The sequence below is a fragment of the Leguminivora glycinivorella genome, chromosome Z, assembly GCF_023078275.1.
Source record: "Leguminivora glycinivorella isolate SPB_JAAS2020 chromosome Z, LegGlyc_1.1, whole genome shotgun sequence".
Taxonomy (NCBI): domain Eukaryota; kingdom Metazoa; phylum Arthropoda; class Insecta; order Lepidoptera; family Tortricidae; genus Leguminivora; species Leguminivora glycinivorella.
Genome location: NC_062998.1, coordinates 14,120,050 through 14,139,410, shown reverse-complemented (window position 1 = coordinate 14,139,410; position 19,361 = coordinate 14,120,050). Strand labels below are relative to the sequence as shown.

Here is a 19,361-nt window from a genome sequence, read left to right as displayed (position 1 = left end):
CCTATCTTTGTTGTTGTTTATGTACGCTCACGTGCAAATGTGAATCTTGCGACAACAATACGATAGAACCTAGAGTCTCCATCAGCCAATAAATAACCCAACATCGTGTTGTCAATAAAGTATAATAACCAAAGCAAATTCTATCGACTGGTGCCAAATATTTGTCTAGTTAGATTGATTTGTATCTCTCAGTTGCTGACACATTTTGGTCTACAAGTTGGAGGAGGTGTGTTTCATTCAACACGTGGTGTGTGCCATAGGTGTCTATTTTAATCTCTTCAGATGTGCACTGGCAACAACACAATATCACCGTCATCATTATAATTTTAATTCTGTTCGTGACCTAATTTGGAATATAAGAAAGCTGGCTCATAGTTTGAGATAACTTTATACGTTGTTATCGAATCATCCATTCGAAAGTAGGCGCGCGTTCGTACGAACCGCCGACAAGTTGCATCCCACGCAGTCGATGCTCATCAATCATGAACGATGAGTGGGCAGGTTGAACGAACCGCGCACCGCTCACCTGACCTGGCCGCAATGCTTTAGAATCAAGGTGTACTGTCCTTCATTCTCTTCCTGCAGCTCCACAGTCCACACGAACTCGCCCCAGAATCTTGGCTCATTTATAATTCCCATTTTAAAAACCCCATTGGTCAATGATGGTGATTGGTTTCGTATTAAACGGTAATGGGGTCTCGTTTAAGGTTGTCGTGTCGTGGTAAGCGCTGATCATTGGTTGCTTCAAGCTGCTGCGGTTCAAGCTCACGCGCGATTGCGTGTTGGACCGCACTACAATTGTTAACAATTAACTGTATTTCTTTTGCGTGCCTCGTACCCATCTCTACAAATAGGGTCAACTCAGCTGTTCGTCTTATTCTTTGTACTCGTGTCATATTTATAATGAAGGCGCTAGAATAGGAATAGTCCTGTGTTTTCAAATCGAAGCAAATACTACTACTTTATATTTTCGAAGATTCCCAATGGCTACATACACCTCCTTAGGAATAGTTTTGGTATGAACTTGGAATAAAAAAAGACTAATATGGTGTGTTGCACAGGCAGCGAGGCGTCGTCGCTGGACTGCGAAGTGTTCCTCGGGGGGTCCTGCAACCCCACCACCTGGAGGAAAGAGATCGCTATACCTAAACTGAAAAAGATGGGCATCACGTACTTCAACCCAGTACTTATATCTTACAAAGTACACTGAGAGAAAATACAACCAGTTTTCATGTTCGTTCAACAAGTTTTTTGGTTAAAATAGCGCCTACCTTTTGGTTCATATTGTCTTTGAATCAATATATTTGAATCAACAAGTCGATTTTATAAAAACAACCTGAAACCTGACACATATTGTTTTAAACATACGTTTGGCTGATTCAAACGGATAAACCGCAACAAGTCGAACTTGTTAAATTCACAATGCAAATTTCTCTCAGTGTAGCATGCAATTTTCATTAATTCACTTAATAGAAAATATTTCCTATGACTTCATCCATTTATGTATTGGGGCAAACACTAAATTTGACCAAAAAGTCTAACGTGATCGCGTTTTACCACCTGAACCGCTAATTTCTAACAAGTATCTAAGCGCAAGAGAGTGACAGGAATGGTAGTATCAAACTTAGGAGTAAATGATGAGATTTCTATTCCAAGATTGAGATTCCCTTACAAGAATAGAATTATAGTAAACTATTGATGTACTGAAGTTTCTTTTATTGAAAATTTTGACTACAAATTGTACTAAATCGTCATAACATTCATTTGCGAAATATTGATTTAAAGCCTGACCAGAAATATATGACTACGCGCCATGTTGCGGAATTTCATTAATAGTTATTTGTTTTACAAGGGGGCAAAGTAGTTAAACAACCGCACGTGCGAATATTGATACCCGAGCAAGCGAAAGATTCCAGTATTGAACCGCGAGCGTAGCGAGTGGCTCAAAAAGTGGAATCTTGAGCGTTGCGAGGGCATCAAGGCACGAAGGTTAAACAAACTTTGCCACCGAGTGAAACACAACATTTTTCACCACACCAACACGAACTAAATACTGACTATAAAACATCAAAATAAATGAAATCCATCAATTTATTCAATATTTATGATTCAAAATCATCATTTATAGGTAAAATCTAGCAGCCAGATTAAGACATCGAGTTAAAATTCGTATGAAATTACTTTGCCCCCTTGTGGATAAAATAGAATTTTGCTATCTGTTTTCGAATAGCAAAGAAAGCCTTTACCAGTTGGTGTGGTGAAAAACTATTTTCTTTATACTAAACTGAACTGTGACTCCATACATCAGAATAACAGCGCCCTCCTGACAATAGTCATTTATTTATGGTCAGGCTTAAGTACAGTTTATAAAAAAATGTCTCTGAAAACCTATTTGCAACTATTTCAAAAGTATACCTTTACAGCGTAGTCTACTTTAAAAGGCGATACATCATAAACAAAGTTTTGCCTAGTAAAGTCCAAATTAGGCGCGGTTTATAATAAAACTCTCGTGATCGATTTCATTGACCTTTACGCCTATGGCTCTATGAGTTGTTTTTAACAAATACAGAACTGCGCATTACGACACGCGCCCAATTCAGTTGGACGCCCTATAAGGACAGGAACCGATACCATTTTACATAGCCGATCGCCTTGACGGCTTTTTCATCATCCACCTTGATATTGACAATATACGCACAATATCACTTATTTAACGCAGGAAATTTAACTATTTTTAAACTCGTCAATAGTGTATTTAACAAGTTATAGTAAAAATGTACAAAATAACCTGTCTCTATGTTATTAACTTAAGGTATCATTGATTCATATGTTCGGAGAAATAAAGGTAATTTTTGATTAAGTGAACTATAGTTTCAGTAAGATTATTAATAAAGCTTCAAAAACATGTGACAAGATCATGGGTAGTAAAACGTGGTAATAAGCATATAAGTCATAGAAATAATGTCCAATAATTGCTCGTTTTCAGTGAGTGCCCTGTACGCAACATTCGTTTGTTTTTTGTTTACCAGCAAGTGGAGAACTGGTCGACGGAGCTGATGGAGCGCGAGCACCGCGCCAAGTCGGACGCTCGCGCCCTGTTGTTCGTCCTGGACAGCGAGACGCGCGCCATCGCGGCCAGCGTGGAGGCCGCGCTCATCGCCGCCACGCCCAAGCTGCTGCTGCTCGTCATGCGCCCCTACTCGCGCCACCAGAAGATCGCGCAGGAGTCTATCACTGATGAGTCAGTTTACCATTCTTACCTGCACGATTCGACGCCAGTCTACTCTACACCGCGTAATGCTCTCAAATGTCATTTGACGGCTCCCCATGTAGAACATTGCTTGCATTGTGAACTTTTTAAGGGTGTACAGCGTAAGCATTGTACATACTATGTGGGAAGTCGCAATAGTAGTGCATTACGTAGGTATGTTTTTATGTTTCTAATAATGCTCAACGTACATATTATAGCAATCTAATCAAATTCTAACTAAAGAAAATAAGGTAGAATCTCTTTTGATTTGCTGGTTTATAAAACAAAACAGTTCATTTCAATTTAGGTACTTATAGAATAACGTTGAAATTAAAAATGGATAACTTTTGTATCTTGGGCTTTATGAGATTAAGTTATTAAGTACTTTTTTTATAATTTATGTACAATCAATCGTGGCACCATAATGTACCTTCTTGCAGCTGTTTTAGTAACTTTACTAGGCTACTCTTATAAGTGACTTGTGAAATGATAATTTTGGATAATTTTCAAAAGTTATGTTTCTTGTTTTAAAAGGAAGTGTTTCTCAGAATGTTGCCACGTTTGATGATTATATTTTTATTGGTATGATTTACAAAATAAGCGAGCGAGCGAGTGCTGTGCGATTTGACTTTTTTATCGGTGCATGTTTGTTTGCGATAGAGCGGAATGATAATGCGAATTTTGGACAATGATTATATTCATGTTTGTTTCTTTATATTATATGAAACATTCGCAGAGCGGAGAATTGAACCAGCGAACCCGGACGAGCTTAATTATTTACCATTATTTTCAGAGAGTACATTGAGCTATCGCGAGCGCGTGCAACTTTAAAAGAAGCGGTAGAGAGGAGAGGTTTGCCCACGTTCCATGACATTTCGTCGGCGCTCGACAGCGCCGGCGAGGTGCTCCGCGGGCGGAACCTGACGCACCCGCGGCACAACATCGGGAACTACATCCACCGCCTGCGGCGGCTGTACGACGCGGCGGGCGGGCGCAGCGCGCAGCTGCCGCGCGCGCGCGCCCTCGACGCGCTGCAGGAGGCCACGCGCGTGCCGCGGGACGTCGCCGAGCGGAGCCTGCCCGCCGCCCTAGACCCCGTTGACTTTGACTCCTTCTGCGCGGCCGTTGCCGAAATCGCAGCTGACTCAGGTTAGTGCTACGCTACTATCACCTGTTGTCGTGGAAAAATTTCATTGTGACTACCACGCTCTTATCTATGTAAATAATGTATTTAATCAGTTCGAGAAACAACTATTATACATATAATATATGTCCAGGTGAGAGTGATTTAGACTATAGGTACCTACAGTATACAAAACGACTGATTAACTTTCTCATATTAATAGTACGTGCTAATTTTCTTGATAATTCCAACCTATCAGAAATTCCTCGCAATCAACTCCAAGATAAGTTTGATTTGACTGCGCAATGTTAAAGATACTATTTTGTAATATTGTATCTCTGTGTGCATTTGGTAGCACTGTTTTATCTTAAATACGATAAGATTTGATAGTAATCGTAATACGCCGTAAATGGCGCTAGAGACGTGCCACAAGGTAACTCCACTCTCATGTGTGAAAATGGAATATTGCCGGAATAGATAAAATCTGACAAAGGCGTTAGGAAGAAAACTGATTTTACACCTAATCCTTTCTTTCTGAACATTAAAGTTACTTTACAACGACTTGATTTTATTGTGTTGATAAAAGGGTGCAAGCGCCTTGTTCCAGATCTGTCTGAAGCGATTTAAACTGTAGTTAACAGATTGAAAGTTATTAATTCAGTAGCAAATTTTTGACAACGGCGTTCCAGGGGTTAATCTACTTATATTTACTTGTGAAGCGGCGATTATTCGTTGACTGAGAACAATGATATTCATTTTATTGTATCAAGTATCAAAATTGAAACCAAAACAAATCAAAACACTGTCTACATCAGGCTGGGTCAATATAGGGTTCCGTAATTAAACCTCCGCCACGCACGACAGACAATCTTTTGAATTATAGAAACAATACCCAAAAGGGATTAAGTACGCAGCAGCAGTTTAATACTAAGAAAGGCTAACGACGTAACCGATAATTTCGCTATAATTTTCATTTAAAACAAGCACTTTTTCGTGATTTAATATGGTTTATCATGACCCCTATTTTGTTTGAAAGATCTAGCGAACGATATCCCTCACCTAGGATTTAAACGAATAAAAATATCCACACTTTACATACGGGTATAATGATATACCTACTCGTAATTGTGTCTAAATATGTACTACTGGCGGATAAGTGACGTCATGACGGCAAGTATTCATTGATCCCACGCAGTATAACTTGGTTGTAGTTAACTGTTCATGTATATATTATAGAGAGTAAGTAGACATTCCTATTGATTTTATTTCATTCTTGCCCATAAACAGGACTTGATGGACATAATTATAACCTGATTACCGTACCTATATAAACCTACGTCAATAAAACTTTAATTTTCAAGTTTGTCATAGACATGTGCCCAAATAAACTGTATTTGGAATACGCGTTCAGTGTTTTTAACACTTCCATTCGATTAAGTTTGATTAAAAAAAACATAAAATATTTATTAATATTATAATATAATTAAAATTATTATCCTCAAATATTTATCGTGACATAATCCCGTACAAAATTAACTCTCGTTGGGACATCGATTCGTCACGATAGGTATACTCGTCAGTGTCTTAAGTTGAAACCTTTGATAAATTCCTCTCTCCCAATACTATTTAACCGTACCTACCACGTTGTCCAGGTTATCCTGCGGATCAATGTCACTTTCCATACGCGTAAGCTGTTTAAAAGGGACTTATATAAACCACACCTATCGTTCTAACATTTAGCTGAGCTATCGTTTGAAGGAATTAAGTAGATGTAGCCAGCTGACAATCGCGTTTCGTCTCGCGACCTGGGTGGTCTATCACTGTGAAACGGCAGGGCTCCCACCGGCTTCATGTGACACTTCTTGTTATAATCGCCCTCCTGATAGCCAACGTGATGTCATTCATCTTCACACGTAAAATACAATTCAGCGTCTGTATATCCAGGCATTTACGGTCTTAGGGAGAAGATTGGATTATAATTAGGACTTTTTCGTATTAGAATGAGATGCTAGACTTTATTATACGGTTAGGTTATATTTGCGAAACAGTTTATCTTTATTCTTTATCCATAGAGACAACGTAAATAAACAAGTGATACGAGTAGATGATGCAGTAAGTGATACCTAGAAGTTGAGAAAAACAAACAAAATGCAAATAAACAACTGTGTTTATAACGTACTGTCAAGTTCTGTGTATTACCTACATCAATATTTTGTGTAAGTATCATTTCATCCCGGTTACGGACATGTATAAATCACAGTCATGCGACCAATTGCAATAAAGAAATTCATGACAGAGTACCTAAATATTGTTATTTCCTTTGCGTTAAGTAAATACAAAAAGTAGAAGTTAACAAGGCGGAGTAAAACTTTATTATAACATAACACAAGAGTATGAGACATAATAATAATAAAACATGCTCAAACACCATGGATACCTAATAAATGTAATAATGAACGTCTCAATGGTACCTATATAAATATTACGAAATACCATCATATTGTGACTACTGCCGCGACGTTCCGAGAACTCAGTCGTGATGCATGGCTTAGCTCATTCCCAAGCGGTATTCTCACGGGTGCTACGTCACCAACGCACCGGTGAGCAAATATCATGTTAGATCATTACTGCTGACCTATCTTTATTGTCTCATTAGTCTATAATAGCTACCTATTTCTCATGATCTCTGATAGTTCAATATAAAAACAATATATGTGTCGTATATGATATGATTAGGACGACGTTATGATGTAATGGGCCGTTTAAAATGATGAATATGAGACACGTAATTGTGTTTGTAGGCATGTCTATTTCGCATTAATTATTGGGAAAATCCCGCATAACCCGCTAAAAACCAGTCGGACGCTGTCCTGATAAGGCGGATCCACCTCCGTTCTACTCGTTATGCTACCTAGCAATATAAGGATTGATACAACTTAACGTCCCTTAGCGTCTAAAGGGATATTGCCATGCATTAGAAATTGACACCTTTCGTCCCAGCTGTCTAACTTCGGTTTTGTGGGAAGTATCCTTTCTGTACGGTACTATCATTTATCCTTTGCTGAAACATTGGAACCCTTTAGGGAGATTGGCAGTGACTAGCATTGTTTGTTTAAAGGGCCCAGGCAGTCGCCGCGGGCGGAGGGGGTGGCCGCTCGCCTGCGGCGCGCCTTCCGTTCCTTCTGCGACAGGTTCTCACCGCTAGCCGGTGCGTGTACGCTGTACACCACGCTTTTGCTTCTTCACTCAGACATTTAATTACATTATCTAACATTAGCATCATATATCTCATTCAGAGACACCTGATGTTTTGCAAATTAGTTGGATTTCATTTAATTTGCTCCGCATATTACCTACACGCTTTGACGATTTAAACTCATCGTGCTTTGATCGGAATTTCGTATTTGAACACACCAACTTATTTTTAAGCCAGGAGACACTAAATCCAACGTTAATTTTATTGTTTTGGCAAGCAGAGTTATATGACCGTATCGCAAAGCTTTATGTTTTATTTAATTTGCTAATTTCCTTATGGGAAACAGTCAAATAGATAGGTAATTCCATTGCTGTTATGTGCAGGTTTTGAAACGCCGAGAGACAGTCTCATAAGAGTGTGTTCTCATACTCTTTATTGCTTGTCACATTGTATCTTAACCTATTACATAGTTTCCAACGTGACACCCTTTACCCTTTTATGTTACGTTTGGTTCATCAAACTTACTTTATAAAACGATTGAGTTAAAGTTTCCACGTGTATGTACAGATGTAGTGCGAAAAGATTTTCCTTCGTATTGTTACGGAAACCTACGAACGTGTCATGCTATTTCAGTCAGTCTCAGTACAAGATGTACTGACATTGACTGAACTAGCATGACAAATACGAACGTTTCTGGAAAAATACGAAGGGAACCCTTTTCGCACTATATCTGTACTTTCAAATGATATTAATATCGACATGAAGTGTCGAAAAACGTAATATGATTTTATATTCATTTTGTTCATGTTATTGGCGACATGGATATTTTTTGTAAGTTATCAACTAAATTGTATCAGGATGTTGTATTATCATAAGTGTGTACTTCTATATCTTTTGTGTTCTTAAAACTGACATATCGTATTTAAAAAAAACATGTTTTAAACATTACATACCCCATGTTTGACAGATATTTAATCTAACACGTACTTGTAACTCCTAGACTCGCGTAGTGATTCAATTTCAATATTAATAGTTAGGTACACCAGCTTATCTTATCGTTCAGTCCACACGTTTCATTGAAAAGTACACGCAGAGTTCTCTGTAACTTACGATTACGACATAGAGCTTGTAATGTAACGTTATTTAATACTCATGCCTTCATAAATCACGTTTATGGACAGCTTCTTTATCGTTCATCATCTAGAGGTAATATTCTACTTAAAAATAACATAATCCGCCATTTGTACTTTTTTTTCCAATTGTGCAATAAAGTTTAAATAAATAAATAGATAAAAAATAAGCCAATCTATAATTATGTAGCATCTTTCTCATTTTTATGTATATTATTTGTTTGTTGTCTTTATTATTGATATTAGGAATAGAAGGGACTGTCAGTCAAATCGGCTAGAATACATACTAAGAGACTACTTGTCACAGCAGTATTTTGGAAGTTCAGGATGTTGAAATCCGTTTACTTCTGATAAAAGGGAAATGTTCACTTCAACATGTTTAATTGTTAGTTTATTTTAGGTTAGGCTTCATACATGTGAAACATGTTTAATTAACGTATGCGGAATGAAATCTGGACAAAATTCAATGTCTTATAAAATTAATATAACATAGTTTATTTTTGATATCTTTCGTGATTTTAATTATGTATTGAATATCGATAAATAAAAGAGTTAGTTTTCGCCAATGTGAAGCTTCTAACAGAACTTGTGATACTTTATGTCCATCGGTGTCGACAAAACCAATGTTAGCATTTTTTAAGGTCCAAATTTATCTTCCATGTGATAACTTTTTAAAGAAGCTTCGTATGCTCGACATTTTTCACATTCTTGTCCGTAGGATCATTAGTGTTCTCAAAATAATAGTTTTCTAGTCATGAAATTCCATTTATTCGACATATTATTAGTCATTCATAAACCCAGAAATGCAAAAACAGCTGTTTTTTTCATTTTTTGACTTAACGGCGTAGCAGCATTTTCAAAGTTTTTTATTTTATTTTTGAAGACTATAGGTCTAACTTTTTTTGAATGTGTATCGATACTCATGTCTTCAAGATAATTTTATCACTTTCGCTGCCCCATTCGAATGCTGTCTCGAGCTCTCTGTAAGATTTTGTGCCTTAGGGGGCCGACATTTCTTTTAATCAAATCTCTCCCAGAAAACTTGCCAATGCTGTAATGTTTTCTTGAACCACGCTTTGTTGCGGTAGTTTTTGTAAAGAAAAAGGACGCAAAAATATTATAAATTGACTGTTAGCTTCTAACCCTTCCTACAAAACTTTCCTCGGGCTTTTGCATTCGGTCACAGAAAATTGGTATGTAGAAATTATAATACAAACAGTTTCGCTAGGTCGTCCTTCTCGATTGACCATCATTTCGAGAAAAGGAATCCAATACTCATGAAACTTACCAGTTTAAATGACAGATATGTAAACTTTAATCTGGCATTTATACATTATTTTAGTTTATTTATTTACTCTGTACGATATCAAAACTTTGTCTAGATTTCATTCCGCATACGTTATTTGCGCTTCTGCCACTATTACGCTGTCTACGATTCTAAGGGCCGGTTGCATCAAACCGTCTGTCACCGTTAAAGCGTTCGTTAAATTTTATTGTATGGGAAGTTCCATATACGTCTGCTGCGTGACGATGATGTGTCTGTCAAATGTGATTGATGCAACTGGCCCTAAGTGTGTTTTTATTATATTTCTATTATACTTCAATAATTCCTTTTTAATATCACTTAAAATGTGCATGCGGATCAGCCTTGAACGAAAGGAAACATTTGATGTTAGTCACTACTTCACTGTGTGATGCTGATGTGCTTTTATCACACCGAGTTTATAACTTAGCAAGAAACCTATACATATTTAACAACGATTTTTACATTAATTAATCCAGAAGCTAAAAGTAACACTACAGGACTACAAGTGTCGATTCTTTATTAGTTTGCACGAGATTTTTATTCAAAGATGCTATCTATGGTTTTCACGCCCTAGGCAAAAAATCATTGGTCGGTTGCACCCAGCTTCCTGTCACCGTTATAGCGTTCGTTATATTGTATATTGGAAGTTCCATAGACCTCTGCTGCGTGACGTTGATGTTTCTGTTAATAGTGGTTTTTGGCCCTAGTTTTTAAAAACTATTATACGAGGTCTATAAGTAAGATGTTGTTCACAGAGAGTCGGAATGGCCGAGAGGAGGCGGGAGCGACGGCGGGCGCGGAGGCGGAGCGCGGCGCGGAGAGCACGCCGCCCGCCGGCCTGCGCGTGCACAACGCGAGACTACGCTCCTGCGGCCGGAAACTACCTCTCCTCATACCCAAGGTATGACATTTGGAACTTTCACCATTGAGAACACAATGCTTACACAATCAGTGCCGAGGCAGGGGTCAAGCCCCGGCCAGTTAGGAGCACCGACAAGTAAATAGACATAAGCGTGCCAGCAATTGTGCATCACAATAAAATTGAACCCTATAAATTTTATGACAATGCAATGGAGCTGGATGGTGGCCATAGGCACTTTGTAATCAACCAAGTTTCTACATGTTTTGACGAGTACTTTGGTTCTCAATTGTAGCCGATTAGAAAGTTGACCAGTTAAAAAAATAATAAAAAAGTCCGATTCCTGCACGGACTGCAGAAGATGCGGGTTCAAGTCCCGCCGGAAGCGTAATTTTTTAATTTTTCTCCTTTAATATAAAAATGTTTAGAATCGTTAGCAGACGTTCCTGCTTGTTAAAAATTAAGTCCTATATCGTTTTTTGACAGAACGGCGGGAACAGAAGTGAACCCGAGAGCGCTGGGGACTCTGTGCTGACGCCCGGTACGGAGCGGCGGTTGGAGGGGCTGCCGGCCATGCTGGGCGCGCCCGCCTACGACGTGTACCTCGGCGGGACCTTCCCGGTATGTGTGCCAGTATACATGAGATAAAAGTGAACCCAAGTGAACTGGGGACTCGGTAATGAACCTGGGTGCGTTGGGGACTCGTTTATACGTAGATGTAGATGTTTAGTTAATACTGCTGCTTCGTGTAATAGGTATAACAGGACACTTTATCGGGTAATGAGAGATAACGTGTCAAAAAATGTATAAGACATATGGGAAAATATCTTTTTTTTATAAAGTACTTGCGTGCTTTTTCATAAAATTAGTTATAATTTTATTAACATCAGAAGACCAAAACCCGTTGTATTTAGTACTCTTTTAAATAAGTAAACAATAGGAATCGGTAGCCCTGTAATGCTTATAAATAGAAAAATTGTTTCTGGCAACGTCATATGTACAGTCGTTTACTATTACACTACTCATATTTTATTTTAGACCATTGAAGATTGTAGGTGTGATACAACTTCCGTTCGTTCACGTTTACAATTCTCCGCCGGAGGCAATGTTTTCATGTGACTCACAATCCATAATGTAACACATTCAACTTTAAGTTTTATAATGCAATGTTTTGGACAGAAAAGTAGTAATATTTATCTTAATTTTAAAGTGAAAGTCCTCCTTGCTCTTAGGACATTTAGGTCTGGTTGAGTTTAGTTTCATATACCTCTGCTGCATGATGTTTCTGCAGTTTATGTGTCTGTTGACTGTAGTCGACGCATATAGCCCTTAATTGTGGAGGATCGTTTAACTAAGTATTATTATGTATGACAGTCCGGCACCCGGCCCGACGAGACGCTTCGCCGCGAGGGCTACACGTACATAATGCCGCGGCCGAACGACTACGCGCGCATGTACTCTGCGCCGGCGCGCCGCTCGGCGCCCGCGCACCCAGAGTCGCCCCGGCGCGACAAGAAGCCGCGGCCCATGACGCCCGAGCCCGAGGAGGTGACGCTGCGCGCGCGCGACGCGGACGCTGCCTCCGCACCCGCCCAGGACCGCCTCAGCGCCAGCGACTTTTACAACGTCACCGATGACGTCACGCCGCAACCCTTCAAAGGTAAGCCTCAACAATGTTGTGAAACTTGTGAACCAAGTACGATATATGCCCGCACTGACAACCTCATACAAAAAAGTGTACCCCTGAAATGTATGGGCCATTTATGGATAAAACTAGATGACTCTGTTTCGCAGCCTGGAAGTGGCAAAAATTAGGTATATTTTCAACAAAAAATTTTGCGTGTTTTTAATTTATTATAAAAACAAGTATTTATTTATTTTAATATCATGATATCTCGTCAATTCACATTTTGCAAAAAAGAAATTTGTAGGCCTCATCAGTGTAGTATCAGGAAGTCAAAAGGAAGGCAGAAGACCGGCACGCGTGGAAGTTGCTCCACCGACAAGAGTCCAACTCTTAAATGATTGATGATGACATCAGTGTAGTTATGATAGTATTTAATAGATGCGCTAACAAATGGAGGTACTATGCTTAGTATGCACATTGTCAATCCTCTATAAATCATCCTTGTTGTGAACGAATGAAAAATATTACTATTTCGTTAACAGTAAACCTATGACGCACGAGTATAAGTATATACCTGTATTCGTGTGATGACAAACAATTCACTAGTAGGTATATAATTTGCCTAAGGCCAGGAACAAAGATTTTAGTAGGTAGGTATTAATACTAGTTAATATTTCGTAATATTTTTAAGAAAATCGACCATGTACTCACTTCATTATCCTCATGTTATTTGTTACAACTTTTAGTAATATATAAATATAATTAACCATTAACACATTTTTAGAGTTATTTTTATTCATAATAAATATAGAGCGTATTATGTTTGTATTTGTTTTTCTGCCAACCACAAATTCAACGTTAATACCGTAACTGTAACCTATTTTAAAGTTGAATTTACTTTTCACTCGTACTTTATATGTATAGTTTCATAACAATATAAAAACATAATTATAATTTCCACTGCTTCGCAAAATCGATTTAAATCGAATAAGGAAATCGCAGCATACATGACGATATAGTTCCGTGGTGCACCACTATTCTTAAGTTCGACGTGAGTTCGACGTTGCGCGGCGAACAATGTTGCTCGCTATTTAACTTTTCCGCACGCGAAGTAGATACACTTTTTCCTTCTATCTTGATTTAGTTCTGTGAAACATAGCTACAAATGTTTTCAGTAGAACTTACAAAGTAAATAATTATCATATACAGAAAAATCTTACATTTAAAACAACACAACACTAATTGGAATAGCAGTGAGAGAGGTAAGGGCAGTCAACACTGTCCGCTACGTCTACTTATGTTCAGTTATATGAAAATTGTTAATTTTTGTTACAATTTATTTAGGTATTGTTATATTAATCCGATCATAAATAATTACTTATATTTTAATGAACGTCAATTAGTTCAAATTTAAATGTTTAATGATCATAATTTGTAGGTTCTAGTCCTTGAGTCACGTAAAAGGTTGGTATCATCGGCCAATTTGCTCATAAAGTGGGAAAAAATAATGGAAAATGATGGTGTCATCATCACTGCTTACTAATGAGGAAAATGGACGGAAAACATGAACTGTAATGAATGCCATGGTGTGTGACTCATAGTCCTATCCCATAGTTCATGATTTCCAACTAGTTATCTCTCTATTGCGACTTATCAAAATAGATATACAACGGAAGGTGTCTTTAAAATTATCCCTTTTTTTATAATTGTATGTTTTTCTTACTCTGAAGGGCCTGACCCAATGCGTACAACAAAAGTACAAACTGTAACTGGCCTCAGTACGGGCACCCAGTGTAATCACCTATATCTATAAAACAAAATTGCTGTCACAAACAACAGTTGTTGTTGACATATATTGATAGCTGCTTGTGGGTTGAAATGGTTGTGCGTAATTACGGTCTATTCAAATCTAAATTTAGAAATGATCATTGATTGTTGAATTGACCTGGCAGGTTGTGTTATTTTGCTACGACTACAGTAGTCCTGCGCACAAAGTATAAATGTGATACTAATAAGCAATTAAGATTTAAAACGTAAAATTATACCCCGCTCGACGCTGTGCAGATGTAGTGCAAAAAGGGTTTCCTTCGTATTTTTCCGGAAACGTTCATATTTGCAAAGAGGATTGAGTATTATAGAGAGTTACTGTCAAAGTAAAATGTGTAACAGTGCATAGACAGCCATCTCTCGGCACCCATGCATATATATGCACAGATTTAGTGCAAATCTTTTTGCACTACATCTGTGCGTTTATATGTGATTGCCTCATACTGGCTGATCCGTTTGCGGTCGAATTGGAATGCTTGTCGCTTGACTCGGACGTCTCGGACATAGTGATGTGTTGATGAGAATGTTCTCGTTTTTGAGAATTCCTTACCTAAGAATTTTCCAGAAAATGTCAACTTTCTCGCGAACGTTCTCTCTGGCTAGTAACACAATATTTAATTTTGTTTAATTTACATCCTTTGCTTCAAATAACGTGTTTGAGGTTTTTAATCAATGATTATTTGAATTATATCTCTTTAATATTTTCAGGAAAATTACAAAGTATTTGCCTTCTAGTTCCTATGGTGTTTGTCTGAATTTTCTTACTAACGATTAACATAAGAATTCGTCTAGTTTACGACAGAAAGTTTCAGCTCAGAGAACGTTTCCGGAAATTTCCGATAGATTTCTCTGTTCTCAGGAAAAATTTGGGAACGGCACAACGCTATTTGGTCAGCGCTGAATTAGAACTTAGTTTCAATGTCATCGATAACCTTATTGATGGATTGTTTTGGTGCAGGAACGTTCGACGAGGACCAGTTGCTGGGGTCGCGCGTGCTCGTGTTCTCGATCAGCGCGGAGGCGCCGTGCTTCGCGACCATGGTGCTGGCGGCGCACTACATGGGCCTGCAGACCTCCAAGACCGTGCTCATCGTGCAGCCCATGGACCCGGCCGCCACGCATCCGGTAAACACTTGTATATTGGTCCGGTATACGTACTATCATATTACTACTACATATATATTGAGAGCTTTGGCTGTTACAATATATTCGATACTAACTTGCTCTCGTCACCTTGGCGTGTGTGTCATGTATATAAGTTAATTATTTGTAAATGTGCGTAAAGTGAGTAATATTGTTGACATTTTCCATTACAGTACAGCAAAGTAGCCGTGCAGGACTACAACCGAGGGCGGACGTACCTGTCGGACCTGGCGAAGCGCGAGGGCATCCCCGTGTTCGACAACGTGGACGCGGCCATGGAGTGCGTGCTCGCGCGCCTGCAGCCCGCCGCGTAGCCATGGCGACGAGGCTCCCCTCTCCAGGCGGACCTGCACACATGTCTGACAAGCGTGGACTCGGTATGCGTGCAAATTATACGGGTGAATCGTTAAGCGTCGATACTTACTTCAGCAGGAGATTGTATACGTGAACAAGTGAATAGACCGTGCTGTCTATACGATATGCAGAGACTTCAGTATACATCACATTTTAGTTTTAATTATAACCACGTAGGTTAATCTTAGGGAAAAATAGGCTGACTAAAAAGATTTTACGTGATTACAATCGCCTATTGCAAAATGATACTGTATTTGGACTCGTAAACGACTTTTTTGATGAAGTTGGGACCCAGTTAAACATAGCTGCGTAAATAACTCAGACACATCTATTTATAGAAGCACAAAGGGCGTAGCCGAGCTTAGAATTGTTAATCTTCAACACCAATCGAAAAGTAGATAATGTTTTAAATGATCCTTTTCGGGGACAGTCGTTGAGTCATTCATATCGACGAATTACGTTTACACATGGGTTGCGCCTAAATAAAGGGCTAACATTCATCCACCACCCTCACAACCTTTAGGCCAATATAAAACTGTGTCTCGAGAATGCCACTTCACAATGCCATTAATCAAAAATACAGTAATCCGGCCGCTTCATGTCTGCCTACTCTTAATAAGTAAATGTTACAGGTAATCTAATCTAATGAATATCTATTCTACTATATAACAATTTTACAATTTCAAACAATTGGAATCTCATGTATTGTGTCGTCCTTATTTATGTCAAATGTCCATATGTGTTATTCGTTATATACCTAAGTACGATTCTCATGCTACATGAAGCAGCTCGTATCACAAATAATGTAATCCGACACATCACAAATAGTATCCATCACGGAACAATGTTGGCGACCAAGTCTCACACTGCGTGTACTTATTAATTACAAGTTTAGTTTAGTACAAAGATTGTCTCTCTTTAATTTAGGCACTCTCTATTGTATTATACCTATTACATTATTTTGTAATGCATAGAAATAGGCACTAAATTTTTAATGCAATTGTACTAAGTAAAGAACATGTGAGCGAGTATGAAAGGCGACGGTTTTAAAAGGTAGTGAGGATACAAGGATACAACAAATCTCTGTGATTAATTTGTTTAGAAAAATATAATATTATTTTGAATTTTCAATGCATAAGCTTAGTTTAGTAGTTATGTAAGATTGCTCGTCGGGAAAAGGTCCGACAACGCATTAAACTAATATGTGCGATATGTCCACCGACTCGGTGCATGCCCATGCCGCTGCCCCGTCAACGCCGAACGTGGTGTGAGGTTGTGTGTATACGTCCATTGGTTTCACCGGACATCCAGTTTTGTGTGAGTCTACACCCAAGAAAACAAGACAATTTGGCCGAAAACAGACAGTCCGGTGAAAAATCGGACCTAAGGGTAATGACGCCTCGACAACATAAGGCCTACCAAGGATACCGAAGTTCCCATAATTCCTAGCATGTTAGTGTAAGGCTTGAGTGTGCCCAGCCTGAGGCCCGAGTGGGCGTGCAGCGACGGGGCGAGAGCCACTATGTTAAACAAATGCTAACGTGCATCGGCCTTAGTGTATGCTGCACAAATCATTGTCGATCCAACGCCACGTTGCATGCACGACGTTTACTTGTTTATTTCAATAAAGGCGTAATTAAAGAGACAGAAAAAGATGTCTAATGAATTTGCGAACTTCTGTGTTCGCGGTACACTTAAGTCGATGTCGCTCGTCGTTCTATTTAATGATGGCGACTGCACGGGCGGGCCGTGGTGGCGCACTCGACGTCGTTTATGGGTATTCATGTCGGCGGCTGATAGTACTTTTAGGCAGGTCTTTCAAACGTTCCCAGAGTCGACGGATCTCCGCTACGCGGGGCTCACATATTTCTGAGCACTGCCCTTCGTGCATCTGAAGCCACTTAACGTACTCATCCTGCCTAGGAAAAATGGAAAAATTTACGCTTCCGGCGGGACTTGAACCCGCATCATTTTTGCAATCCTGCAATGCTCTTACATATTTCTTTCCATGCCTTTCCTTTTGAGCACTGCCTTCGTGCATCTACCGACAGACACTTAACGTACTCATCCTGCCTATTTACTGGCTACTATAAAACACTACACAGGAACTTTACGATCTGCGTCAACGTTCGATCGGCCGCCGACATATGTACTAGTTTGTGGTGTTCACTGACGGCGTACGTATGGCATATGGTGTCGTCGCATAAAGGGAATCTATTTGGAAAAGCGGTAATAAAAGTACAAATCATCTTGCTCATGTAGCAAAGTAAATGTTGTAAATTTTCAAGTGGGAAATTAAGAAATACCGATTTACTACAGTCGGTATTATTCACCTTATACTCATTTTTATTACACCTTAGATTATTGTAATTTAGAATTCAATATGAATAATATTTAATACAAATTCGTTAAATTAATGCTTATAATTTGATTATCACAACATTGGGCTTTTAAAGCCTCGTTTCCAAGCCTAATTTAGTAACTAGTATGTATAATTGTTAAGAAATTAAGTTTTAAAAATTTGACCTACTGTCACTAAAACTATTACAATTTGATATAACTCAGCAAAAAATATTTTGCTAGTCACACCCATAACATGTATCAGTACTTTATAACATTATCTGATAGTACAAATATCTAATTTATAGAAAATGATAAAAATTATATATTAATTAAATATAATTTTATGCCATGTACGCTTATTTTAAACTAATTATTATGTAAATAGAGAAATTTGTAATCACTACCGTGTTTTATTGTTTCCCTGTTTGGGAGACGCTAAGAGCCTGTTTGTGTTCGACACACGATACGAGCACACGTGCCTTAATACCTTCATCTCACGTAAAAAAAAAGTTTTATCGACAGCAATCAACAGGGGTCCAGAATTCAGATAAGATAAGGACTGTATCGTTAAGTATAAGGACAAAACAAACCTCGTCTAAATGTTGACATGTGCATAATTTTGTATTATTATGTTCCGAGAGTATGATCTGAAGGTATTGGTAAGCACTATTTGATATAAGAAGGTCTGATTTTTTTTTATTTTAGGGACTTTATGGTACTTTCATTAAGGTCTAGCAAATAAATTTCGGACAACCCCTATCTGGCTTAATTTGAGAATATTTCAATGACTCTTTGTACGATTTCAACAAACAAAGGTTAATATGGTGCCAAAATATATTCTTTAAGAGTCCTCTTCATGGTTTTCCAATTGGGTACTTGTAGAATAAATGCGGTGAATTTATATAAATTAATAAAACGCAATTTTGAGCAACGTTCCGGATTGCCGTAAATTTTTGATGCGAGCAGGATGAGAGAAACAGATAAAAAAATTAGCCATAGGCCAAAGTCTAATTGACATTCATGGTGTTTGAACAGTGCCTAAACCAGATCAATATAAACAGTGTATGATAGTCAAATTCGACATCAAAGTCGGAGTTAGAGTAAGCACCATGCCACATTCTCTAAATGGCCGCCATACACAGATCCTGAACTTTATTTTTTTTAAATAACAGTGGCTAGACTATGTCCAGATATTCTGCTTTG

General features: G+C 38.4%; 1 protein-coding gene across 13 annotated transcripts in view; it reads left to right on the top strand.

Annotated features, from left to right (window-relative positions):
* The window catches only part of LOC125240919, a 76,214-nt gene extending 59,762 nt beyond the window's left edge, over window positions 1-16,452 (top strand). For 12 of the 13 annotated variants that reach the window (XM_048149113.1, XM_048149111.1, XM_048149106.1 and 9 more), the window contains 9 exons: window positions 1,062-1,183; window positions 3,030-3,241; window positions 4,044-4,399; window positions 7,492-7,581; window positions 10,761-10,906; window positions 11,351-11,485; window positions 12,239-12,524; window positions 15,277-15,443; window positions 15,635-16,452. In XM_048149113.1, the coding sequence (XP_048005070.1) occupies window positions 1,062-1,183; window positions 3,030-3,241; window positions 4,044-4,399; window positions 7,492-7,581; window positions 10,761-10,906; window positions 11,351-11,485; window positions 12,239-12,524; window positions 15,277-15,443; window positions 15,635-15,775 (1,655 nt within the window). In that variant the 3' untranslated portion in view covers window positions 15,776-16,452. The remainder of the gene's footprint in view (window positions 1-1,061; window positions 1,184-3,029; window positions 3,242-4,043; window positions 4,400-7,491; window positions 7,582-10,760; window positions 10,907-11,350; window positions 11,486-12,238; window positions 12,525-15,276; window positions 15,444-15,634) is intronic. The other variant, XM_048149109.1, reaches the window with a different exon arrangement.
* The last annotated feature ends 2,909 nt before the right edge of the window (window positions 16,453-19,361 follow it).